This window comes from Oncorhynchus tshawytscha, linkage group LG20 (genome assembly GCF_018296145.1).
Source record: "Oncorhynchus tshawytscha isolate Ot180627B linkage group LG20, Otsh_v2.0, whole genome shotgun sequence".
NCBI classification, from domain to species: domain Eukaryota; kingdom Metazoa; phylum Chordata; class Actinopteri; order Salmoniformes; family Salmonidae; genus Oncorhynchus; species Oncorhynchus tshawytscha.
Window position 1 is genome coordinate 46,935,015 of NC_056448.1, and position 26,579 is coordinate 46,961,593.

A 26,579-nucleotide genomic window follows, 5' to 3' on the forward strand; every position below is an offset into this window, starting at 1 on the left:
TGAGACAGACCTGCACAGACAGTGAGACAGACCTGCACAGACAGTGAGACAGACCTGCCCAGACAGTGAGACAGACCTGAGACAGACCTGCACAGACAGTGAGACAGACCTGCACAGACAGTGAGACAGACCTGCCCAGACAGTGAGACAGACCTGCAGACAGTGAGACAGACCTGCACAGACAGTGAGACAGACCTGCACAGACAGTGAGACAGACCTGCACAGACAGTGAGACAGACCTGCACAGACAGTGAGACAGACCTGCACAGACAGTGAGACAGACCTGCCCAGCAGCTCTTGACCATAAGTCAACACGTCACACATTTTTCGTACTGGACAAAATACTGCACCAGACACCTTAGTTAGACGTCAAACTGCTCAACTAAAACATATATATATTTTTTTTTACAGATTTCTTGAGTTATCTTATATTAGTTCTGTGGATTTTGAGGAAGTGAAATAGGCTAGGAGGGGGGGGGGCAATCATCATAAACCAAATGTGGAATCTGTCAGGAAACACACCTCCAACACTGAAATCTCTGTTGTTGTTGTAATGAGCAACAGAAAAACACGTGTGCCAATAAGGCAGTGGATGTTTAACATGTGGTTGTCGTCATCCAATCAGCTGATGTGTCTCTTATCTGTCCACTCCGTCCATATTGTGACCAGAGTCTCTGGCCCCTCCCTGTATGCAAATGAACCTGCCTTGGACTTGCCCTTTCTGAATCAAAAGTGAATAAACAGAAAACTATTTTATAGTCAATAGTTTTATCCTCTCATCATTACAGCCTACTTTTATTATCCAATAATTTAAGACTGGTTTTAATAGGTTACTGTCCCGATAACCTCGACCTGTCCGCAGCCATAACAAATAAATATTCAGAGAATCTCTCCTCCTCAATCTCTGGGGAAAAAAACGAGTATGTGGATGTGACAACAACAACAAGAAATACAATTAATATAAATATAAATCTAATAATTTTAAAAAAGATACTTAGGCTCTAATGCACGCAGGAAACAACACAAACAGGTTAAGTTTCAGAACAGGCTACAAAGCGTATCTCCGAATTGGTCCAAACAGTTCTGGGACAGGGTGGTTCTTTACAGATGTTTAGTATATTGTTTTTATATGAATTGTAATCGTTGTATTGTAAATAACCTTTAGTATAAGCCTAAAGGGAGGGTTTGGGGGCGGGGGGGGGTAGGTTTATCAATGCAAACGATGGAAGAAGCAGACTGAATGACTGAATAGTCTGTTGGATTATCAAGCAGAATTTCATCATCATAACACAAGGTCTCCTCTTTTATACCCGTGAATGTGGTCCATCTAGTTTGTGAGACCAACTGATATTCAGTCCCCATCAGGGTAAATTCTACTTCCATCTAGTCAATACAGGGAGTAGTCTGAAATTCTAATTTTCCTCATTTCAGTTTACTTCCTGAATTGACTAGATGGAAATAGTATTACCGTATAGATTAACACATACAGTGTTTCATAGGAACACATCCCTAACTCAACCATGGCTTTCCCCATTCCCACGGCAACAAAAAAAAAACGACTATAAAATCAATTGCAGCTAAAGTGATACTTTGTGATTTTGGGGTAACGGGTCTCTTCATCTGCTTCCCCAGAGTCAACTCCACGATACCATTTTAATGTCTCTGCGTGCAGAAGTTGCTAACTAGCGCATAGCGCAATGACTGGAAGTCTATGGTATGTGCTAGCATGGAGGACACCGGGCGAGGCCCAGGATGAGTGGCTAGGCCTCATGGTCCCAAGCCAAATCAGCTGCTGGACACTGGCCACTTCATTTGCATAAATAGAATTAGGGTTAGCATTAGTGTAATGTGATTGTGCCTATTTTATTGTTAATTGACAGTTGGTTAAGCTAAGTAACTCATTGGCTAAATGTAAAATGTAAAAAACAAAAAATGTCACTGCTATGGGTTTTGGGGAAAGGGAACACCATTTTGTGAAGTGTGTGTGTGTGTGTGTGTGTGTGTGTGTGTGTGTGTGTGTGTGTGTGTGTGTGTGTGTGTGTCCTCCGTTCTGTGTTGATGCCCGTTTCATTTCATATGCCTGGGTTCAACTCAACACATCAACACCACAGCTCATCTCGTTAATTACGCACACACACGCGCACACACACACACACACACACACACACACACACACACACACACACACACACACACACACATATAATGTGATCCTGTTCTACTCTCTAATCCCCCTAAGCACGGCAAAAACACAATGTGATTATATTAGACAAACTCCCATGTACATTAACTTCAGCCTTCCACATGATTGTGTCCTCAGCACAGTCTACTGGAGGTATAAGGCCTCTGGTGACTGACTCAGAATGAAGGGTGATAGAGAGAGACACAGTCTACTGGAGGTATAAGGCCTCTGGTGACTGACTCAGAATGAAGGGTGATAGAGAGAGACACAGTCTACTGGAGGTATAAGGCCTCTGGTGACTGACTCAGAATGAAGGGTGATAGAGAGAGACACAGTCTACTGGAGGTATAAGGCCTCTGGTGACTGACTCAGAATGAAGGGTGATAGAGAGAGACACAGTCTACTGGAGGTATAAGGCCTCTGGTGACTGACTCAGAATGAAGGGTGATAGAGAGAGACACAGTCTACTGGAGGTATAAGGCCTCTGGTGACTGACTCAGAATGAAGGGTGATAGAGAGAGACACAGTCTACTGGAGGTATAAGGCCTCTGGTGACTGACTCAGAATGAAGGGTGATAGAGAGAGACACAGTCTACTGGAGGTATAAGGCCTCTGGTGACTGACTCAGAATGAAGGGTGATAGAGAGAGACACAGTCTACTGGAGGTATGGCCTCTGGTGACTGACTCAGAATGAAGGGTGATAGAGAGAGACACAGTCTACTGGAGGTATAAGGCCTCTGGTGACTGACTCAGAATGAAGGGTGATAGAGAGAGACACAGTCTACTGGAGGTATAAGGCCTCTGGTGACTGACTCAGAATGAAGGGTGATAGAGAGAGACACAGTCTACTGGAGGTATAAGGCCTCTGGTGACTGACTCAGAATGAAGGGTGATAGAGAGAGACACAGTCTACTGGAGGTATAAGGCCTCTGGTGACTGACTCAGAATGAAGGGTGATAGAGAGAGACACAGTCTACTGGAGGTATAAGGCCTCTGGTGACTGACTCAGAATGAAGGGTGATAGAGCACAGTCTACTGGAGGTATAAGGCCTCTGGTGACTGACTCAGAATGAAGGGTGATAGAGAGAGACACAGTCTACTGGAGGTATAAGGCCTCTGGTGACTGACTCAGAATGAAGGGTGATAGAGAGAGACACAGTCTACTGGAGGTGACTGGTGACTGACTCAGAATGAAGGGTGATAGAGAGAGACACAGTCTACTGGAGGTATAAGGCCTCTGGTGACTGACTCAGAATGAAGGGTGATAGAGAGAGACACAGTCTACTGGAGGTATAAGGCCTCTGGTGACTGACTCAGAATGAAGGGTGATAGAGAGAGACACAGTCTACTGGAGGTATAAGGCCTCTGGTGACTGACTCAGAATGAAGGGTGATAGAGAGAGACACAGTCTACTGGAGGTATAAGGCCTCTGCACTGACTTGAAGGGTGATAGAGAGAGACACAGTCTACTGGAGGTATAAGGCCTCTGGTGACTGACTCAGAATGAAGGGTGATAGAGAGAGACACAGTCTACTGGAGGTATAAGGCCTCTGGTGACTGACTCAGAATGAAGGGTGATAGAGAGAGACAGTCTACAGGAGGGCATTTTCTGTTATGGATCAGATACTAGCTAATGGTTGACTCCTGTCTCACCACAGCAGGGCATTTTCTGAGATGGATCAGATACTAGCTAATGGTTGACTCCTGTCTCACCACAGCAGGGCATTTTCTGTTAGGGATCAGATACTAGCTAATGGTTGACTCCTGTCTCACCACAGCAGGGCATTTTCTGAGATGGATCAGATACTAGCTAATGGTTGACTCCTGTCTCACCACAGCAGGGCATTTTCTGAGATGGATCAGATACTAGCTAATGGTTGACTCCTGTCTCACCACAGCAGGGCATTTTCTGAGATGGATCAGATACTAGCTAATGGTTGACTCCTCTCACCACAGCAGGGCATTTTCTGAGATGGATCAGATACTAGCTAATGGTTGACTCCTGTCTCACCACAGCAGGGCATTTTCTTGTGTATTTGTCTTCTATGGTATCAGTTAGTATTTCCCCTATTCCAGCTGTGAGTGAATTAGCGGACAGGATATTGTGTTATAAAAGCAAGCGGTCTTTACTCTTTCTCTCTCTGCTGTTCTCCTTTAAAAGGAAGATGTATGAAATGTAACAGCTGATGAAAACAACAAGAGTCTGATCCAGAGTAAAGGTTTCAGACTGACATCATCGTTACAAGCTCAACCCTCTGTCCCACTGTGAGAGTAGGGTGAGAGTTGCCCCTAAGTGCCTTGATGCTGATCTTGGATCAGTTTTTTGGGGGGTTACGGTTAGGATTGGGTGCAGGGGGAAGCTGATCCTAGATCTGTACCGAGCGGGAACCTCACCACGGAGCCTCACCGTGCCTGTGATGAAACCACTGCTGTTAAAGAGACCTGGGGAGTATCCTGCCTCTAGCACGACTGCAGAGGAAGGCAGGAGTTCAGTGAACAGGAACCGGCCACAACCAGAGAGACGTTGTCTAACTCCTAGTGACCCACTCTGGGAGTGTTAAAGAGCTGATCCACAAGTTCTCACGCTCAGAGAACAGAATGGCTCATCAGTTCTGTCAGGAGCGGATGCCTGCCTGAAGACACTAACCGGCCAATCAAGATGTCTACAGCCAGGACTGGCCAATCAGAGCTCCCTGTCCAACCCAAAACACTCCCAGTAGTACCACAGTACAGACCCAGAGCCCAGTCCACAGCCAGGACTGGCCAATCAGAGACTGAGTAGACAGTGGTCAAGTCCACTTCCCAGAGAACCAGAGCCTGGTGGCTTCTATTAAAATGTCCACTCCACACACGGAGTTCCACCCAGTCCAACCCAGCTTGAGGGGGCTGAAGACATTCTCCTCTCACCCCAGCAGTACATCAGACAGTCACTCCCAGAAGAGCCAGGGACAGCGACAGAGACAGGGGACAGAGACAGGGTACAGAGCCAGGGGACAGAGACAGGGACAGAGACAGGGGACAGAGACAGAGCCAGGGGACAGAGACAGAGCCAGGGGACAGAGACAGAGAGAGAGACAGGGGACAGGGACAGAGCCAGGGGACAGAGACAGGGGACAGAGACAGGGGACAGAGACAGGAGACAGAGACAGGGGACAGAGACAGGGGACAGAGACAGAGACGGGACAGAGACACAGAGACAGGGGACAGAGCCAGGGACAGAGACAGAGACAGAGCCAGGGACAGGGACAGAGACAGAGCCAGGGACAGAGCCAGGGGACAGAGACAGGGACAGCGACGGGAGCCAGGGACAGAGACAGAGACAGGGGACAGAGCCAGGGACAGAGACAGAGACAGAGTCAGGGACAGAGACAGAGACAGAGTCAGGGGACAGAGACAGGGGACAGAGCCAGAGACAGAGCCAGAGACAGAGCCAGGGACAGGGGACAGGGGGACAGAGACAGAGCCAGGGACAGAGCCAGGGGACAGAGACAGGGACAGCAACAGAGCCAGGGACAGAGACAGAGACAGAGACGGGGACAGAGACATAGACAGAGTCAGGGACAGAGACAGAGTCAGGGACAGAGACAGAGCCAGGGGACAGAGACAGGGGACAGAGACAGAGCCAGGGACAGAGACAGGGGACAGAGCCAGGGACAGAGACTGAGCCAGGGGACAGAGACAGAGCCAGGGGACAGAGACGGGGACAGAGACAGAGCCAGGGACAGAGACAGAGGGACAGAGCCAGGGACAGAGACGGGACAGAGACAGGGGACAGAGCCAGGGACAGAGACTGAGCCAGGGGACAGAGACAGAGACAGGGACAGAGACAGGGACAGAGCCAGGGAAAGAGACAGGGACAGAGACAGAGGGACAGGGACAGAGCCAGGGACAGAGACAGAGCCAGGGACAGAGACAGGGACAGAGACAGAGCCAGAGCCAGGGGACAGAGACAGGGACAGAGACAGAGCCAGGGACAGAGACAGAGACAGGGACAGCAACAGAGCCAGGGACAGAGACAGGGACAGAGACAGGGACAGAGAGAGACGGGGACAGAGCCAGGGACAGGGACAGCCAGAGCCAGAGACGGGGACAGAGACAGGGGACAGAGACAGGGGACAGAGCCGGGGACAGAGACAGGGGACAGAGATGGGGACAGAGACAGGGGACAGAGCCGGGGACAGAGACAGGGGACAGAGACAGGGGACAGAGACAGAGACAGGGGACAGTAGACTGCTAGGGGACAGATGCTGCATGGAGATCACTGAGACAGAATGGTCTGTCTGTCTGTCTGTCTGTCTGTCTGTCTGTCTGTCTGTCTGTCTGTCTGTCTGTCTGTCTGTCTGTCTGTCTGTCTGTCTGTCTGTCTGTCTGTCTGTCTGTCTGTCTGTCTGTCTGTCTGTCTGTCTGTCGACAACAACAGCAATCAACACAATATTGCATCCACAAAATTCTGTCCACGTGTCGACGAAAGCAGTCAATAAATGATTGCATGTGCATCTAACCCCAATGTACAGACTCAAACTAATGGCTTGTTCCTAACCACAGCATGCTTATTCAGTGGCTTCTGCTTTTCTGTGTGAGAAGCTGTCGGCTGTTAATGATGTTGTTACCAGTCTGCTCAATGAGGAACCCACACTGATGTTCACATCACAGCCTTGCATGTCTGTTCAGCGTAATTCACTGGTTGATTTGCACATGATACGATCTCAGATCTCGCAGCTTAACATAAGGCACCTTCAAACGCTCCCTGTGCAGTGCTCCTCTCTCTCTCTCTCTCTCTCTCTCTCTTTCTTCCCTCTCTCTCTCTCTCTCTCTCTCTCTCTTTCTTCCCTCTCTCTCTCTCTCTCTCTCTCTCTCTCTCTCTCTCTCTCTCTCTCTCTCTCCCCTCTCTCTCTCTCTCTCTCCTCTCTCTCTCTCTCTCTCTCTCTCTCTCTCTCTCTCTTTCTTCCCTCTCTCTCTCTCTCTCTCTCTCTCTCACCCCCTCTCTCTCTCTCACCCCCTCTCTCTCTCTCACCCCCTCACTCTCACCCCCTCTCTCTCTCTCTCTCTCTCCCCCCCCTCTCTCTCTCTCCCCCCCCTCTCTCTCTTTCCCCCCTCTCTCTCTCTTTCCCCCCCTCTCTCTCACCCCACCCTCTCTCTCACCCCCTCTCTCTCTCTCTCACCCCCTCCTCTCTCTCACCCCCCTCTCTCTCTCTCTTTCACCCTCTCTCTCACCCCTCTCTCTCTCTCTCACCCCCTCTCTCTCTTTCCCCCCTCTCTCTCACCCCACCCTCTCTCTCACCCACCTCTCTCTCTCACCCCCTCTCTCTCTCTCACCCCCTCTCTCTCACCCCCCTCTCTCTCACCCACCTCTCTCTCTCACCCCCTCTCTCTCTCTCACCCCCTCTCTCTCACCCCCTCTCTCTCACCCACCTCTCTCTCTCACCCCCTCTCTCTCTCTCACCCCCTCTCTCTCTCACCCCCTCTCTCTCACCCCCTCTCTCTCACCCACCTCTCTCTCTCACCCCTCTCTCTCTCTTCTCTCTCACCCCCCTCTCTCTCACCCCCTCTCTCTCTCACCCCCCTCTCTCTCTCACCCCCTCTCTCTCACCCCCTCTCTCTCTCACCCCCTCTCTCTCACCCCCTCTCTCTCTCACCCCCTCTCTCTCTCACCCCCATCTCTCTCACCCCCCTCTCTCTCTCTCCCCCATCTCTCTCACCCCCATCTCTCTCACCCCCCTCTCTCTCACCCCCTCTCTCTCTCCCCCCTCTCTCACCCACCCCCTCTCTCTCACCCCCTCTCTCTCACCCCCTCTCTCTCACCCCCTCTCTCTCACCCCCCTCTCTCTCACCCCCTCTCTCTCTCACCCCCTCTCTCTCTCACCCCCCTCTCTCTCACCCCCTCTCTCTCTCACCCCCATCTCTCACCCCCATCTCTCTCACCCCCTCTCTCTCTCACCCCCATCTCTCTCACCCCCTCTCTCTCACCCCCTCTCTCTCACCCCCTCTCTCTCTCACCCCCTCTCTCTCACCCCCCTCTCTCTCACCCCCTCTCTCTCTCACCCCCTCCTCTCTCTCACCCCCCTCTCTCTCCATCCCTCCAGCCATACATTTAATATCTTCTTCTCCTCCAGGAATCAGACTTTGATCCCAACAAGCAGCCTGAAAGTCCCCCGTCTGAGAATGAGCCCTCCAATCCTGTCAAAGTCCGCCAGAACCCCAAATATCAGCTGTTCCTGGATGGAGACATGATTGGGAACGGATCCAGGGATACAAATGGAACGTCTGGGAGAGAGAACGGGAACGGGAGAGAACCCAGGAACAGTTCCCGCTTGGACAGCGCTAGCTCCAGATTCGGGCCAAACTACCGCGGGTCCCTGGAATCGCTTGCCTCTCGGGACTGGGACACCATGTCAGACAGGGTGAAGGCCCGGGGGGGACTAGGGGTCACATAGGGCTGGTACTGGGGACAGGGGAATCACACAGGGCTGGGGACCAATAACAGGTCTGGTGCTTGGGCCTGCAGGGGCCAGGGGATTCATTCAGGGGTGGTGGTTGTGGCCAGTACTGCTAGGGGCCAGGAGAATCAGACATGGCCGAGGGACAGTATGAGGGCTGGGGCTTGGCCCTTCAGTATTAGGGCTGGGGCTTGGCCAGTTCTGCCAAGGACCACCAGGGGCCGAGATGGGGGAATGGGGACCAGGGGAACGACATGTTGTCCACCCACTCTAACTAAACTGATCAGCACCTTAAGCAGATCAGCAACTGTCTGTCTGCTCCAACTGCTGTACTGTAGGAACATGGCGTGACCCACCTTAGACCTGGGCTTTATGATGCAGCGCCACCTACTGGTGTACAACAGGCTTTACAATAATATCAAAATTAAAATCCATATTGGAATTGACCGTAATGTTATTACAAAAGACAACATTTTTAGAATGTTAATGTTTTTATTTATGTGTTTTTATCAATGTACTCTTTCTGTGTGTTGTCTAGGTGGGAGGTTTTGAGAGTCCTCCCAGGGTGTTCAACAGTCCCTACGCTACAGTGGCTTCCATGGAATACAACCCTGGAATGAACCGGATGTCAGAGCAAAAGGTAAGACACTCAGCAAAATGGGATTATGTGCTACAGAAACAACTGTTTCACCAATAACTTGTCTTAGAGAGCAAAGAGTGATGATATTATTGCACAGTGGCTTGCGAAAGTATTCACCCTCCTTGGCATTTTTACTGTTTTGTTGCCTTACAACCTGGAATTAAAATAGATTTTTTTAGGGGGGTTTGTATCATTTGATTTACACAACATGCCTACCACTTCGAAGATACAACATATGTTTTAATGCGAAACAAACAAGAAATAAGATTTTTTTAAACTGAAAACTTGAGAGTGCATAACTATTCACCCCCCAAAGTCAATACTTTGTAGAGCCATCTTATGCAGCAATTAGAGCTGCAAGTCTCTTGGGGTAAGTCTCTATAAGCTTGGCACATCTGGCCACTGGGATGTTTGCTCTTTCTTCAATACAAAACTGCTCCAGCTCCTTCAAGTTGGATGGGTTCCGCTGGTGTACAGCAATCTTTAAGTCATACCACAGATTATCAATTGAATTGAGGTGTGGGCTTTGACTAGGTCATTCCAAGACATTTAAATGTTTCCTATTAAACCACTCAAGCGTTGCATTAGCAGTATGCTTAGGGTCATTGTCGTGCTGGAAGGTGAACCTCCGTCCCAGACTCAAATCTCTGGAAGACTGAAACAGGTTTCTCTCAAGGATTTCCCTGTATTTAGCACCATCCACCATTCCTTCAAGTCTGACCAGTTTCCCAGTCCCTGCCGTTGAAAAACATCCCCACAGCATGATGCTGCCTCCACCATGCTTCACGGCTGGGGATGATGTTCTCGGGGTGATGAGGGGTGTTGGGTTTGCGCCAGACATAGGTTTATCCTTGATAGCCAAAAACCTACATTTTAGTCTCATCTGACCAGAGTACCTTCTTCTATATGTTTGGGGAGTCTCCCAGCTGCCTTTTGGTGAACAACAAACATGTTTGCTTATTTTTTTCTTTAAGCAATGGCTTTTTTCTGGCCACTCTTCCATAAAGCCCAGCTCTGTGGAGTGTACAGTGTAAAGGGGTCCTATGGACAGATACTCTAATCTCCGCTGTGGAGCTTTGCAGCTCTTTCAGGGTTATCTTTGGTCTCTTTGTTGTCTCTCTGATTAATGCCCACCTTGCCTGGTCTGTGAGTTTTGGTGGGCGGTCCTCTCTTGGCAGGTTTGTTGTGGTGCCATATTCTTTCAATTTTTTAAATAATGGATTTAATGGTGCTCCGTGGGATTGTCAAAGTTTTGGATATTTTTTTATAACCCAACCCTGAGCTGGACTTCTCCACAACTTTGTCCCTGGCCTGTTTGGAGAGCTCCTTGGTCTTCATAGTGCCACTTGCTTAGTGGTGTTGCAGACTCTGGGGCCTTTCAGAACAGCTATATACATACTGAGATCATGTGACACTTAGATTGCTCTCAGGTGGACTTTATTTAACTAATTATGTGACTTCTGATGGTAATTAGTTGCACCAGATCTTATTTAGGGGCTTCATAACAAAGGGGGTGAATACATATGCACGCAACACATTTCTGTTAAGAATTGTTTTTTTAATTTTTTTTAAACGAGTTGTTTTTTCCGCTCTCGGCTACCTCCATCTCCCCTCTCCCTGTTCTCTCCATCCATCTCCCTTCTCCCTGTTCTCTCCATCCACCTCCATCTCCCCTCTCCCTGTTCTCTCCATCCATCTCCCTTCTCCCTCTCGGCTACCTCCATCTCCCCTCTCCCTGTTCTCTCCATCCATCTCCCTTCTCCCTCTCGGCTACCTCCATCTCCCCCATCTCCCTGTTCTCTCCATCCATCTCCCTTCTCCCTCTGTTCTCTCCATCCATCTCCTCCATCTCCCCTCTCCTCTGTTCTCTCCATCCATCTCCCTTCTCCCTCTCGGCTACCTCCATCTCCCTCTCCCTGTTCTCTCCATCCATCTCCCTTCTCCCTCTCGGCTACCTCCATCTCCCCTCTCCCTGTTCTCTCCATCCATCTCCCTTCTCCCTCTCGGCTACCTCCATCTCCCCTCTCCCTGTTCTCTCCATCCATCTCCCTTCTCCCTCTCGGCTACCTCCATCTCCCCTCTCCCTGTTCTCTCCATCCATCTCCCTTCTCCCTCTCGGCTACCTCCATCTCCCCTCTCCCTGTTCTCTCCATCCATCTCCCTTCTCCCTCTCGGCTACCTCCATCTCCCCTCTCCCTGTTCTCTCCATCCATCTCCCTTCTCCCTCTCGGCTACCTCCATCTCCCCTCTCCCTGTTCTCTCCATCCATCTCCCTTCTCCCTCTCGGCTACCTCCATCTCCCCTCTCCCTGTTCTCTCCATCCATCTCCCTTCTCCCTCTCGGCTACCATCCATCTCCCCTCTCCCTGTTCTCTCCATCCATCTCCCTTCTCCCTCTCGGCTACCTCCATCTCCCCTCTCCCTGTTCTCTCCATCCATCTCCCTTCTCCCTCTCGGCTACCTCCATCTCCCCTCTCCCTGTTCTCTCCATCCATCTCCCTTCTCCCTCTCGGCTACCTCCATCTCCCCTCTCCCTGTTCTCTCCATCCATCTCCCTTCTCCCATCTCCCCTCTCCCTGTTCTCTCCATCCTCCATCTCCCCTCTCCCTGTTCTCTCCATCCATCTCCCTTCTCCCTCTCGGCTACCTCCATCTCCCCTCTCCCTGTTCTCTCCATCCATCTCCCTTCTCCCTCTCGGCTACCTCCATCTCCCCTCTCCCTGTTCTCTCCATCCATCTCCTTCTCCCTCTCGGCTACCTCCATCTCCCCTCTCCCTGTTCTCTCCATCCATCTCCCTTCTCCCTCTCGGCTACCTCCATCTCCCCTCTCCCTGTTCTCTCCATCCATCTCCCTTCTCCCTCTCGGCTACCTCCATCTCCCCTCTCCCTGTTCTCTCCATCCATCTCCCTTCTCCCTCTCGGCTACCTCCATCTCCCCTCTCCCTGTTCTCTCCATCCATCTCCCTTCTCCCTCTCGGCTACCTCCATCTCCCCTCTCCCTGTTCTCTCCATCCATCTCCCTTCTCCCTCTCGGCTACCTCCATCTCCCCTCTCCCTGTTCTCTCCATCCATCCATCTCCCCTCTCCCTGTTCTCTCCCTCCATCTCCCCTCCATCTCCCTCTCCTGTTCTACCCATCCATCTCCCCTCTCCCTGTTCTCTCCATCCATCTCCCTTCTCCCTCTCTCTCCTCCATCTCCCTCTCCCTCTCGGCTCCTCCATCTCCCTTCTCCCTCTCGGCTACCTCCATCTCCCCTCTCCCTGTTCTCTCCATCCATCTCCCTTCTCCCTCTCGGCTACCTCCATCTCCCCTCTCCCTGTTCTCTCCATCCATCTCCCTTCTCCCTCTCGGCTACCTCCATCTCCCCTCTCCCTGTTCTCCATCCATCCATCTCCCTTCTCCCTCTTCTCTCCTTCCATCTCCCCTCTCCCTGTTCTCTCCATCCATCTCCCTTCTCCCTCTCGGCTACCTCCATCTCCCCTCTCCCTGTTCTCTCCATCCATCTCCCTTCTCCCTCTCTCTACCTCCTTTCCCCTCCCTCTCCCTGTTCTCTCCATCCATCTCCTTCTCCCTCTCGGCTACCTCCATCTCCCCTCTCCCTGTTCTCTCCATCCATCTCCCTTCTCCCTCTTCTCTCCCTCCCCCTCCCCTCTCCCTGTTCTCTCCATCCATCTCCCTTCTCCCTCTCGGCTACCTCCATCTCCCTCTCCCTGTTCTCTCCATCCATCTCCCTTCTCCCTCTCGGCTATCTCCATCTCCCTCTCCATCTGTTCTCTCCATCCATCTCCTCTTCTCCCTCCCTTCTCCCTCTCGGCTACCTCCATCTCCCTCCATCTCCCCTTCTCCCTCTCGTTCTCTCCATCCATCTCCCTTCTCCCTCTCGGCTACCTCCATCTCCCCTCTCCCTGTTCTCTCCATCCATCTCCCTTCTCCCTCTCGGCTTCCTCCTTCCCCTCCCTCTCTCCTGTTCTCTCCATCCATCTCCCCTCTCCCTCTCCCTGTTCCTCCATCTCTCCCTCCCTCCATTCTCTCCTCCCTCCATCTCCCTTCTCCTCTCGGCTACCTCCATCTCCCCTCTCCCTGTTGGCTCTCTCCATCCATCTCCTTTCTCCCTCTCGGCTACCTCCATCTCCCCTCTCCCTGTTCTCTCCATCCATCTCCCTGTTGGCTCCTTCTCCCTCCCTCCATCTCCCCTTCCTGTTCTTCCCATCTCCCTTTCCCTCTCGGCTACCTCCATCTCCCCTCTCCCTGTTCTCTCCATCCATTCCTTCCCCTCTCCCTGTTCTCCATCTCCCCCTCCCTGTTCTCTCCATCCATCTCCCTCCCCTCTCGGCTACCTTCCATCTCCCTTCCTTTCCCCATCTCCCTTCTCCCTCTTCCTCCATCCCTGTTCTCTCCATCTCCTTCCCCTTCACCTCCATCTCCCTTCTTCTCGGCTACCTCCATCTCCCCTCCCTGTTCTCTCCATCTTCCTTCCCTACCTCCATCCCCTGTTGTTCCCATCCATCTCCCTTCTCCCTCTCTCTCCCCTCTCCCTGTTGGCTCTCCCCCTCCCTGTTCTCTCTCTTCCCATCCCCTCTCCCTGTTGGCTCCATCCATCTCCCTCTCCTGTTCTCCATCTCCTCTCCCTCCTCCATCCCTTCCCCTCCTCTCGGCTACCTCCATCTCCCCTCTCCCTGTTCTCTCCATCCATCCCCTTCCCCTCTCCCTGTTGGCTCCATTCCCCTCCCTGTTCTCTCTCCATCTCCCTCTCCCTGTTGGCCATCTCCCCTCTCCCTGTTCTCTCCATCCATCTCCCTTCTCCCTCTCCCTGTTGGTCTCCATCTCCCCTCCTGTTCTCTCTCCATCTCCTTCCCTTCCCTCTCCATGTTGGCTCCCCCCTCCCTGTTCTCTCTCTCTTCCCTCTCCCTGTTCCATCTCCCCCCCTCCCTGTTCTCTCTCTCTCCCTCTCCCTCTTGGCTCCTCCATCTCCCTCTCTGTTCTTCCATCCATTCCCTTCTCCCTGTTGGCTCCTCCATCCCCCTCCCTGTTCTCTCTCTCTCCCTCCCTCTCCATGTTCCCCTCTCCTGTTCTCCCATCCATCCCCTCCCTGTTCTCTCCCTTCCCCTCCCTCTCCCTGTTCCATCCATCCCCTCCCTCTCCCCCATGTTCTCTCTCTTCCCTTCCCTCTCCCTGTTCCCCTCTCCTCTCTCCCTTCCCCTCCCTCTCCCTGTTCTCTCTCTTCCCCTCTCCCTGTTGGCTCTCCCTCCCCTCCCTGTTCTCTCTCTTCCCTTCCCCTCTCCCTGTTGGCTCTCCCTCCCCTCCCTGTTCTCTCTCTTCCCTTCCCCTCTCCCTGTTGGCTCCGTTCCCCTCCCTGTTCTCTCTCTTCCCCCTCTCCCTGTTGGCTCCGTTCCCCTCCCTGTTCTCTCTCTTCCCTTCCCCTCTCCCTGTTGGCTCCGTTCCCCTCCCTGTTCTCTCTCTTCCCTTCCCCTCTCCCTGTTGGCTCTCTTCCCCTCCCCTGTGTTCTCTCTCTTCCCCTCTCCCTGTTGGCTCCGTTCCCCTCCCTGTTCTCTCTCTTCCCCTCCCCTCCCATGTTGGCTCCGTTCCCCTCCCTGTTCTCTCTCTTCCCCCCCTCTCCCTGTTGGCTCCGTTCCCCTCCCTGTTCTCTCCTTCCCCTCTCCATGTTTGTTCCCCTCCCTGTTCCTCCTCTCTCTCTTCCCTTCCCCTCTCCCTGTTGGCTCCGTTCCCCTCCCTGTTCTCTCTCTTCCCCTCTCCATGTTGGCTCCGTTCCCCTCCCTGTTCTCTCCCTTCCCTCTCCCTGTTGGCTCCGTTCCCCTCCCTGTTCTCTCTCTTCCCTTCCCCTCCATGTTGGCTCCGTTCCCCTCCCTGTTCTCTCTCTTCCCTTCCCCTCTCCCTGTTGGCTCCGTTCCCCTCCCTGTTCTCTCTCTTCCCTTCCCCTCTCCCTGTTGGCTCCGTTCCCCTCCCCTCTTCTTTTCTCTCTCTGCATTAGATGCAGGAGGTGATGTCTCCAGCCACGTCAGAGCTGAACCTGTTCAACAGCTACAACAGCAGAAGTAGCAGCCCTGTGCTCTCCTTCACCTCGGCTGCGACCTCCTCACGTGCTCGCTTCTCAACCTTCGACTCTCTCAGGAGGCGGGACCAGCCGGTGAGTGGGCGGAGCGATAATACGGGGTTAAATAACAATCTCAGTAACATATTTGTATGCCTTTTGACACATTATAAAGGCTCATAATATATCTAATAGCGGTACTACTATAGTGTACATCTGTATGACTGACCCTTGGGTCTTCCAGGTGATGCCAAGCCAACTGCCCATACGGTCCACAGTGTCACCTGTTGCTATGCCCAGCAAGAGAGACTACATCGAGGAGCTGACCAGACAGATGGATGCCTGTCAGAAGGTGCAGTATGAAGACTCTCGCTCGCTCTCTCACTCTCTCAGTCAGTCACTCACTCACTCACTCACTCACTCACTCACTCACTCACTCACTCAGTCACTCAGTCACTCACTCAGTCACTCAGTCACTCACTCAGTCACTCACTCAGTCACTCACTCAGTCACTCGCTCACTCGCTCACTCACTCGCTCACTCGCTCACTCGCTCACTCACTCACTCGCTCGCTCGCTCACTCACTCACACTCACTCACTCACTCACTCACTCACTCACTCACTCACTCACTCACTCACTCTCTCTCTCTCCGTGTCCCCCTTCCTTCCACAGAGGAACCAGTTCCTGGAGGCAGAGAGCATAGAGATGGACAAGGAGAGGAACCAGATCAGGTTGGAGATGAGAGGCCTGTTGGTGAACAACGAGGACCTTCTCAGAACCAACAGTACCCTGCAGGTGTGTAGCATGATGGACTACAATACCCAGAATGCTCTGTGTAACATATCTGGTTTGATCTGAGTAAAGCTGTTGCCTGGGTACTAGTCTGTTTGTGCCTTGATACCACTCCTTGTCATGGCAAGGAGTGGCACAATGGCACAAACAGACTGGTACCCAGGCTAGTAAAGAGGTTTCTGAAGCTAACGTAATGTCCTGTCTCCTTATCAATCCAAGACGGAGATGAACAGGATGAGGATGAGGATGGTAGAGCTGGAGAGAGACAACACGGCCATGACGGAACGCTTCAAAGTTATGGAGGTAGGCTTCTGGACTACACAGAAACTACACTGTGTTCATCTGGACTGGACTACACAGAAACTACACTATTTCCACCTGGACTGGACTACACAGAAACTACACTGTGTTCATCTGGACTGGACTACACAGAAACTACACTGTGTTCATCTGGACTAGACTACACAGAACCTACACTGTGTTCACCTGGACCGGACTACACAGAACCTACACTGTGTTCACCTGGACTGGACTACACACACAGAAACTACACTATTTTAATCTGGACTGGACTACACAGAAACTACACTGTGTTCATCTGGACTGGACTACACAGAAACTACACTATTTTAATCTGGACTGGACTACACAGAAATTACACTGTGTTCATCTGGACTGGACTACACATACTACACTATTTTAATCTGAACTGGACCACTCAGAAACTACACTGTGTTCTTCTGGACTGGACTACACAGAAACTACACAATTTTAATCTGGACTACACAGAAACTACACTGTGTTCTTCTGGACTGGACTACACAGAAACTACACTATTTTAATCTGGACTACACAGAAACTACACTGTGTTCTGCTGGACTGGACTACACATAAACTACACTGTGTTCATCTGGACTGGACTACACAGAAACTACACTGTGTTCATCTTGCTGAGACTACACAGAAACTACACTGTGTTCACCTGGACTGGACTACACATAAACTACACTGTGTTCATCTGGACTACACATAAACTACACTGTGTTCATCTGGACTGGACTACACAGAAACTACACTGTGTTCATCTGGACTGGACTACACATAAACTACACTGTGTTCATCTGGACTACACATAAACTACACTGTGTTCATCTGGACTACACATAAACTACACTGTGTTCATCTTGCTGAGCCATAGAGCTGGATAGAAGGATTGTCTCCCAACACACAAGCTCCTACTTTCATTTCTTTCTAGATAGAAAACACAACCACTAATATCTCAGTGTTGAAACACAGAGGATGTCTCTAGAGAGCTGATCTCCTTTATGTTTCCTCCAGACGGAGCTGACCGAGGCCAGGGCCCAGATGGTGGAGGCCAACACTCAGGAATACGCCTTCAACTTCCTGCAGCAGTCTCTGAAGAATAAGATACAGGTCGCTGAGGTAAAGTATAGGCTTCTCCATAATCAGATTCCACCACAGACCTGTCAGTTAGCTGGGCCTATTCTACCACAGACCTCAGTCAGTTAGCTGGGCCTATTCTACCACAGACCTCAGTCAGTTAGCTGGGCCTATTCTACCACAGACCTCAGTCAGTTAGCTGGGCCTATTTCTACCACAGACTACCACAGACCTGTCAGTCAGCTGGGCCTATTCCACCACAGACCTGTCAGTTAGCTGGGCCTATTTTACCACAGACCTGTTAGCTGGGCCTATTCTACCACAGACCTCAGTCAGTTAGCTGGGCCTATTCTACCACAGACCTGTCAGTCAGCTGGGCCTATTCCACCACAGACCTGTCAGTTAGCTGGGCCTATTCTACCACAGACCTGTCAGTTAGCTGGGCCTATTCTACCACAGACATGTCAGTTAGCTGGGCCTATTCCACCACAGACCTGTCAGTTAGCTGGGCCTATTCTACCACAGACCTCAGTCAGTTAGCTGGGCCTATTCTACCACAGACCTCAGTCAGTTAGCTGGGCCTATTCTACCACAGACCTCAGTCAGTTAGCTGGGCCTATTCTACCACAGACCTGTCAGTCAGCTGGGCCTATTCCACCACAGACCTGTCAGTTAGCTGGGCCTATTTTACCACAGACCTGTTAGCTGGGCCTATTCTACCACAGACCTCAGTCAGTTAGCTGGGCCTATTCTACCACAGACCTGTCAGTCAGCTGGGCCTATTCCACCACAGACCTGTCAGTTAGCTGGGCCTATTCTACCACAGACCTGTCAGTTAGCTGGGCCTATTCTACCACAGACCTGTCAGTTAGCTGGGCCTATTCCACCACAGACCTGTCAGTTAGCTGGGCCTATTCTACCACAGACCTCAGTCAGTTAGCTGGGCCTATTCTACCACAGACCTCAGTCAGCTGGGCCTATTCTACCACAGACCTGTCAGTCAGTTAGCTGGGCCTATTCTACCACAGACCTCAGTCAGTTAGCTGGGCCTATTCTACCACAGACCCCAGTCAGTTAGCTGGGTCTATTCTACCACAGACCTGTTAGTTAGCTGGGCCTATTTTACCACAGACCTCAGTCAGTTAGCTGGACCTATTCTACCACACACCTGTTAGTTAGCTGGGCCTATTCTACCACAGACCTCAGTCAGTTAGCTGGGCCTATTCTACCACAGACCTCAGTTAGCTGGGCCTATTCTACCACAGACCTGTCAGTCAGTTAGCTGGGCCTATTCTACCACAAACCAGTCAGTTAGCTGGGCCTATTCTACCACAGACCAGTCAGTTAGCTGGGCCTATTCTACCACAGACCTGTCAGTTAGCTGGGTCTATTCTACCACAGACCTGTCAGTTAGCTGGGCCTATTCTACCACAGACCTGTTAGCTGGGCCTATTCTACCACAGACCTGTTAGTTAGCTGGGCCTATTCTAGACTGGGTCTATTCTACCACAGACCTGTCAGTTAGCTCGGTCTATTCTACCACAGACCTGTCAGTTAGCTGGGCCTATTCTACCACAGACCTGTTAGCTGGGCCTATTCTACCACAGACCTCAGTCAGTTAGCTGGGTCTATTCTACCACAGACCAGTCAGTTAGCTGGGCCTATTCTACCACAGACCTGTTAGTTAGCTGGGCCTATTCTACCACAGACCTCAGTCAGTTAGCTGGGCCTATTCTACCACACACCTGTTAGTTAGCTGGGCCTATTCTACCACAGACCTCAGTCAGTTAGCTGGGCCTATTCTACCACAGACCTCAGTCAGTTAGCTGGGCCTATTCTACCACAGACCTGTCAGTTAGCTGGGCCTATTCTACCACAGATCTGTCAGTTAGCTGGGCCTATTCTACCACAGACCTCAGTCAGTTAGCTGGGCCTATTCTACCACAGACCTGTTAGTTAGCTGGGCCTATTCTACCACAGACCTCAGTCAGTTAGCTGTGCCTATTCTACCACAGACCTCAGTCAGTTAGCTGGGCCTATTCTACCACAGACCTGTTAGTTAGCTGGGCCTGTGTTTTTGCCCTGCTTGCGTGAGCCCCTCTGTGCATCCAGAAAATGCACCCTACTCCCTACCATGACCCTGCTCAAAACTAGTGCACTATGTAACAAATAGGGTTCCATTTCAGCCCCATCCTCTGTGTCTGTCCTACACCATGCCCCCTATAGGAGGCGCTAGAGAAGCAGACGCTCCATGCCCAGGGGCTGTCAGAGAAGCTGTGGCTATCTGAGAGACAGTTGGAGGATCTAGAGGTGGACAAGGAGACACGGGACAAGAAGAGATCAGAGCTCAGCGACACGGTCTTCAGACTGGAGACTGAGGTACAGTACTGTTCACTGTTACACACCTATATGTAGCTACAAGGGTTGGGGTCAATTCTTATTCAATTCTTATTCAAGCCTTATTCAAATCTTATTCAATTCTTATTCAATTCTTATTCAATTCCTTTCAATTCCAATGTTAGGTCAATTCCAAGAATTGTATTCCCAATTCAATATTAACCCCAACAATTCCACAAATTCCAATTTTAATTAAATTCATTGAGGCTTTCAGGCAAAATATAGAAATACAAGTTGAAATGATTTTAAAACAAATCTTGCAGTCAATTTGTTATTTCAATTTGTTATTTCAATTTAATTTGTTAATTTAATTTGTTAATTTAATTTGTTATTTAATTTGTTAATTTAATTTGTTAATTTAATTTGTTAATTTAATTTGTTAATTTAATTTGTTAATTTAATTTGTTAATTTAATTTGTTATTTAAAGTGCATTTTTTCCTTTAACTGCATTTGAAATAAACACATATTACATTTCAATTAAATTCCAAAGGATGTATTTTACAATTTCAATTACGATTCCATTACTTGAAAATTGTTGAAATTCTAGTTGAATTCAATGTAAATTCTCCACTTTTTAAATTTATTTTATTTATCTTGAATTGGAATTGACCAATTAGCTGCCTAAGTTTCAAATAGTTCTATCCACTGTACTGACACCAGGGGCGGAGGATTCAGAATCAGGACCAAACAGCATTTCAGGAAAATCTGAACATTTTGGGAAAGTATATAAAGTATGTAAAGGCATGTGTATGGATGGGTACAGGATGGGTACAAGATGGGTGCAAGATGGGTACAGGATGGGTACATGATGGGTACAGGATGGGTAGAGGATGGGTACAAGATGGGTGCAAGATGGGTACAGGATGGGTACATGATGGGTACAGGATGGGTACAAGATGGGTAGAGGATGGGTACAAGATGGGTAGAGGATGGGTAGAGGATGGGTACAATATGGGTAGAGGATGGGTACAAGATGGGTAGAGGATGGGTACAGGTTGGGTAGAGGATGGGTAGAGGATGGGTACAAGATGGGTAGAGGATGGGTACAGGATGGGTGGAGGATGGGTACAGGATGGGTAGAGGATGGGTACATGGATGGGTACAGGATGGGTAGAGGATGGGTAGAGGATGGGTACAGGATGGGTGGAGGATGGGTACAGGATGGGTACAAGATGGGTACAGGATGGGTAGAGGATGGGTAGAGAATGGGTACAAGATGGGTACAGGATGAGTAGAGGATGGGTAGAGGATGGGAACAGGATGGGTACAATATGGGTACAATATTTTTTTTATTTCTTTTATCTTTTATTTAACTAGTTAAGTCAGTTAAGAACAAATTCTTATTTTCAATGCCTGCCTAGGAACAGTGGGTTAACTGCCTTGTTCAGGGGCAGAACGACAGATTTTCACCTTGTCAGTTCGGGGATTTGAACTTGCAACCTTTCGGTTACTAGTCCGAACCCTCTAACCACTAGGCTACCCTGCCGCCCCAATATGGGTACATTATGGGTAGAGGATGGGTACAGGATGGGTAGAGGATGGGTACAGGATGGGTAGAAGATGGGTACAGTTTATATGTGTGACATTCTGGTCTCTCCCTCCACAGCTAGAAGAGGCTCTACAGAAAGCCACCCAGGCGACAGCAGAGCTCAGTCTGCAACAGAAGCTACGAGATGACGCCCTGCTGAGGGTAGAGGAGATGGAGGAGAGTTTACTGGAGAGGGGTCAGGAGCTGCAGATAGCCCAACAGACTGTCAGCCGCCTACAGGGACAGGTAAAATACTGACCAAGGCCTTACAGCTAGGGTTAGGGTTAGAGGGTTAGTGGGTTAGGGGGTTAGGGAGTTAGGGTTAGTGGGTTGGGGGTTAGAGGGTTAGGGTTAGAGGGTTAGTGGGTTAGGGGTTAGAGGGTTAGTGGGTTAGAGGGTTAGTGGGTTAGGGGTTAGAGGGTTAGTGGGTTAGAGGGTTAGAGGGTTAGGGGTTAGAGGGTTAGAGGGTTGGGGTTAGAGGGTTAGGGGTTAGAGGGTTAGGGGGTTAGAGGGTTAGTGGGTTAGTGGGTTAGAGGGTTAGAGGGTTAGGGGGTTAGAGGGTTAGGGGGTTAGAGGGTTAGAGGGTTAGTGGGTTAGGGGTTAGAGGGTTAGTGGGTTAGAGGGTTAGTGGGTTAGGGGTTAGAGGGTTAGGGGGTTAGGGAGTTAGGGTTAGTGGGTTAGGGGGTTAGAGGGTTAGTGGGTTAGGGGTTAGGGTTAGAGGGTTAGGGGTTAGGGAGTTAGGGTTAGTGGGTTAGGGGGTTAGAGGGTTAGGGGTTTAGAGGGTTAGTGGGTTAGGGTTAGAGGGTTAGTGGGTTAGGGGTTAGTGGGTTAGGGGTTAGGGAGTTAGGGTTAGTGGGTTAGGGGGTTAGAGGGTTAGGGGGTTAGTGGGTTAGTGGGTTAGGGAGTTAGGGTTAGTGGGTTAGTGGGTTAGGGGGTTAGGGTTAGAGGGTTAGGTTGGAGGAGCTGGATTCAGAGAGCCCAGCAGACTGTGATCAGCCTCCAGGGACAGGTAGATAAGGACATAGGCCTTACAAGGTCTGACAGCATGCGTTGGCGTAGGCTTTACTATAGTCAAACGCCAATAAACAACTTGTGTTTGAGATCGACTTTTGAAAGTAATTTATCCTTAAGTCGACATCCATGTGTTTACAGTAATCGTGTCACCTACTTGACCCAAACTGTAAAATGTGTGTCCATTATGTGGTTTTCTGTATGTGTTGTCAGGTAGCTGATAGATAACTGTATGTGTTGTCAGGTAGCTGATAGATAACTGTATGTATTGTCAGGTAATCTGGTAGATAACTGTATGTGTTGTCAGGTAAACTGATAGATAACTGTATGTGTTGTCAGGTGTCAGGTAAACTGATAGATAACTGTATGTGTTGTCAGGTAAGCTGGTAGATAACTGTATGTGTTGTCAGATAAGCTGATAGATAACTGTATGTGTTGTCAGGTGTCAGGTAAACTGATAGATAACTGTATGTGTTGTCAGGTAAGCTGGTAGATAACTGTATGTGTTGTCAGGTAATCTGGTAGATAACTGTATGTGTTGTCAGGTGTCAGATAACTGTATGTGTTGTCAGGTAATCTGATAGATAACTGTATGTGTTGTCAGGTGTCAGATAAGCTGATAGATAACTGTATGTGTTGTCAGGTAAACTGATAGATAACTATGTGTTGTCAGGTGTCAGGTAAGCTGGTAGATAACTGTATGTGTTGTCAGGTAAGCTGGTAGATAACTGTATGTGTTGTCAGATAAGCTGATAGATAACTGTATGTGTTGTCAGGTAAGGTGGTAGATAACTGTATGTGTTGTCAGGTAAGCTGGTAGATAACTGTATGTGTTGTCAGGTGTCAGATAAGCTGGTAGATAACTGTATGTATTGTCAGGTAATCTGGTAGATAACTGTATGTGTTGTCAGGTAAGCTGGTAGATAACTGTATGTGTTGTCAGGTAAGCTGGTAGATAACTGTATGTGTTGTCAGGTAATCTGGTAGATAACTGTATGTGTTGTCAGGTAATCTGGTAGATAACTGTATGTGTTGTCAGGTAAGCTGGTAGATAACTGTATGTGTTGTCAGGTGTCAGATAAGCTGATAGATAACTGTATGTGTTGTCAGGTAATCTGATAGATAACTGTATGTGTTGTCAGGTAATCTGGTAGATAACTGTATGTGTTGTCAGGTAATCTGGTAGATAACTGTATGTGTTGTCAGGTAGGCTGGTAGATAACTGTATGTGTTGTCAGGTGTCAGATAAGCTGATAGATAACTGTATGTGTTGTCAGGTAAGCTGATAGAAAACTGTATGTATTGTCAGATGTCAGATAAGATGGCAAATAACTGTGTGTGTTGTCAGGTAGGCTGATAGATAACTGTGTGTGTTGTCAGGTAAGCTGATAGATAACTGTATGTGTTGTCAGGTGTCAGGTAAGCTGATAGATAACTGTATGTGTTGTCAGGTGTCAGGTAAGCTGATAGATAACTGTATGTGTTGTCAGGTAAGCTGGTAGATAACTGTATGTGTTGTCAGATAAGCTGATAGATAACTGTATGTGTTGTCAGGTGTCCGATAAGCTGATAGATAACTGTATGTGTTGTCAGGTAAGCTGATAGATAACTGTATGTGTTGTCAGGTAATCTGATAGATAACTGTATGTGTTGTCAGGTGTCAGGTAAACTGATAGATAACTGTATGTGTTGTCAGGTAAGCTGATAGATAACTGTATGTGTTGTCAGGTGTCCGATAAGCTGATAGATAACTGTATGTGTTGTCAGGTAAGCTGATAGATAACTGCATGTGTTGTCAGGTGAGCTGATAGATAACTGTACGTGTTGTCAGGTAATCTGATAGATAACTGTATGTGTTGTCAGGTAAGCTGATAGATAACTGTATGTGTTGTCAGGTAAGCTGATATATAACTGTATGTGTTGTCAGGTAATCTGATAGATAACTGTATGTGTTGTCAGGTGTCCGATAAGCTGATAGATAAGGAGCGTTCTCTGGAGGAGGAGATCCAGCTGAGAGAGAGAGTTCAGCTGCAGTGGAAGCAGGCAGAGAGGAGCGTAGAGGACCTAACCATGGAGCTACAGACTGCTGCACAGACCAAGGAAGACCTGGTCAAGCAACTCAAACAGGCTCAGGTTGGTACACAGTTGCCCTGCTTACACCTGGTTTTAACATGTGTCCTTTGTCCTGATCTTTGTCCACATTCTGATTGTGCCCACATTTGTAGACAGGTGTAGACGATTAAAATTTGCATTGTGATCTGACCACAGCACAGCAAAGACAGGCCCTAGTTTAGATACCATCTAGACAACATACCATCCCAGTACAACCATAAGACTACAGTTCACACTAAACATACATACACAGGCAAGTCAGTTGAGCTCATGTCATTCTGGGTTAATGAAGTATTACTGATTCAAATCCCTTAATTCAATCTATGTGTTCCTAATCTTAATCTAATCTTCACTGTTTAATCTCATTAGAAGATGCTTTTTAGAAGAGCGGAGAGTGAGAGAGTAGACTGTATGAAGATATACTGCAGATATAGAGACCGTAGACTGTATGAACTGTGGGAGAGATACTGTAGATATAGAGACAGTAGACTGTATGAACTGTGAGAGAGATACTGTAGATATAGAGACAATAGACTGTATGGACCGTGGCGGACCGTGGCGGAGATACTGCAGATATAGAGACCGTAGACTGTATGAACTGTGGGAGAGATACTGTAGATATAGAGACAGTAGACTGTATGAACTGTGAGAGAGATACTGTAGATATAGAGACCGTAGACTGTATGGACCGTGGGAGAGATACTGTAGATATAGAGACCGTAGACTGTATGAACTGTGGGAGAGATACTGTAGATATAGAGACAGTAGACTGTATGAACTGTGAGAGAGATACTGTAGATATAGAGACCGTAGACTGTATGGACCGTGGGAGAGATACTGTAGATATAGAGACAGTAGACTGTATGAACTGTGAGAGATATACTGTAGATATAGAGACAATAGACTGTATGAACTGTGAGAGATATACTGTAGATATAAAGACCGTAGACTGTATGGACCGTGGGAGAGATACTGTAGATACAGAGACAATAGACTGTATGAACTGTGGCGGAGATACTGTAGATATAGAGACAATAGACTGTATGGACCGTGGCGGACCGTGGCGGAGATACTGTAGATATAGAGACAATAGACTGTATGAACTGTGGCGGAGATACTGTAGATATAGAGACAATAGACTGTATGAACTGTGGCGGAGATACTGTAGATATAGAGACAATAGACTGTATGAACTGTGGCGGAGATACTGTAGATATAGAGACAGTAGACTGTATGAACTGTGGCGGAGATACTGTAGATATAGAGACAATAGACTGTATGGACCGTGGCGGACCGTGGGAGAGATACTGTAGATATAGAGACAATAGACTGCATGAACTGTGGCGGAGATACTGTAGATATAGAGACAATAGACTGTATGAACTGTGGCGGAGATACTGTAGATATAGAGACAATAGACTGTATGAACTGTGGCGGAGATACTGTAGATATAGAGACAATAGACTGTATGAACTGTGAGAGATATACTGTAGATATAGAGAGCGTAGACTGTATGGACCGTGGGAGAGATACTGTAGATACAGAGACAATAGACTGTATGAACTGTGAGAGATATACTGTAGATATAGAGACAATAGACTGTATGAACTGTGAGAGATATACTGTAGATATAGAGACCGTAGACTGTATGGACCGTGGGAGAGATACTGTAGATACAGAGACAATAGACTGTATGAACTGTGGGAGAGATACTGTAGATATAGAGACAATAGACTGTATGAACTGTGAGAGATATACTGTAGATATAGAGACCGTAGACTGTATGGACCGTGGGAGAGATACTGTAGATACAGAGACAATAGACTGTATGAACTGTGGCGGAGATACTGTAGATATAGAGACAATAGACTGTATGAACTGTGGCGGAGATACTGTAGATATAGAGACCGTAGACTGTATGAACTGTGGGGGAGATACTGTAGATATAGAGACAGTAGACTGTATGAACTGTGGGGGAGATACTGTAGATATAGAGACAGTAGACTGTATGAACTGTGAGAGATATACT

The 26,579-nt window shown here is 49.0% G+C and overlaps 1 protein-coding gene across 6 annotated transcripts in view; it reads left to right on the plus strand.

Moving 5' to 3' along the window:
- LOC112240330 (cingulin-like protein 1) overlaps window positions 1-26,579 on the plus strand; it is a 70,951-nt gene that overhangs the window by 24,176 nt on the left and 20,196 nt on the right. For 4 of the 6 annotated variants that reach the window (XR_006079482.1, XR_006079481.1, XM_042302756.1 and 1 more), the window contains 10 exons: window positions 8,297-8,584; window positions 9,159-9,260; window positions 15,248-15,403; window positions 15,552-15,659; window positions 15,981-16,103; window positions 16,320-16,403; window positions 17,439-17,543; window positions 19,728-19,880; window positions 21,506-21,673; window positions 24,398-24,571. Coding sequence is in view for 4 of the 6 variants with exons in the window: in XM_042302756.1 (XP_042158690.1) it covers window positions 8,297-8,584; window positions 9,159-9,260; window positions 15,248-15,403; window positions 15,552-15,659; window positions 15,981-16,103; window positions 16,320-16,403; window positions 17,439-17,543; window positions 19,728-19,880; window positions 21,506-21,673; window positions 24,398-24,571 (1,461 nt within the window). In the remaining 2 variants the exon portion in view is untranslated. The remainder of the gene's footprint in view (window positions 1-8,296; window positions 8,585-9,158; window positions 9,261-15,247; window positions 15,404-15,551; window positions 15,660-15,980; window positions 16,104-16,319; window positions 16,404-17,438; window positions 17,544-19,727; window positions 19,881-21,505; window positions 21,674-24,397; window positions 24,572-26,579) is intronic. The other 2 variants (XM_042302758.1, XM_042302757.1) reach the window with 1 other exon arrangement.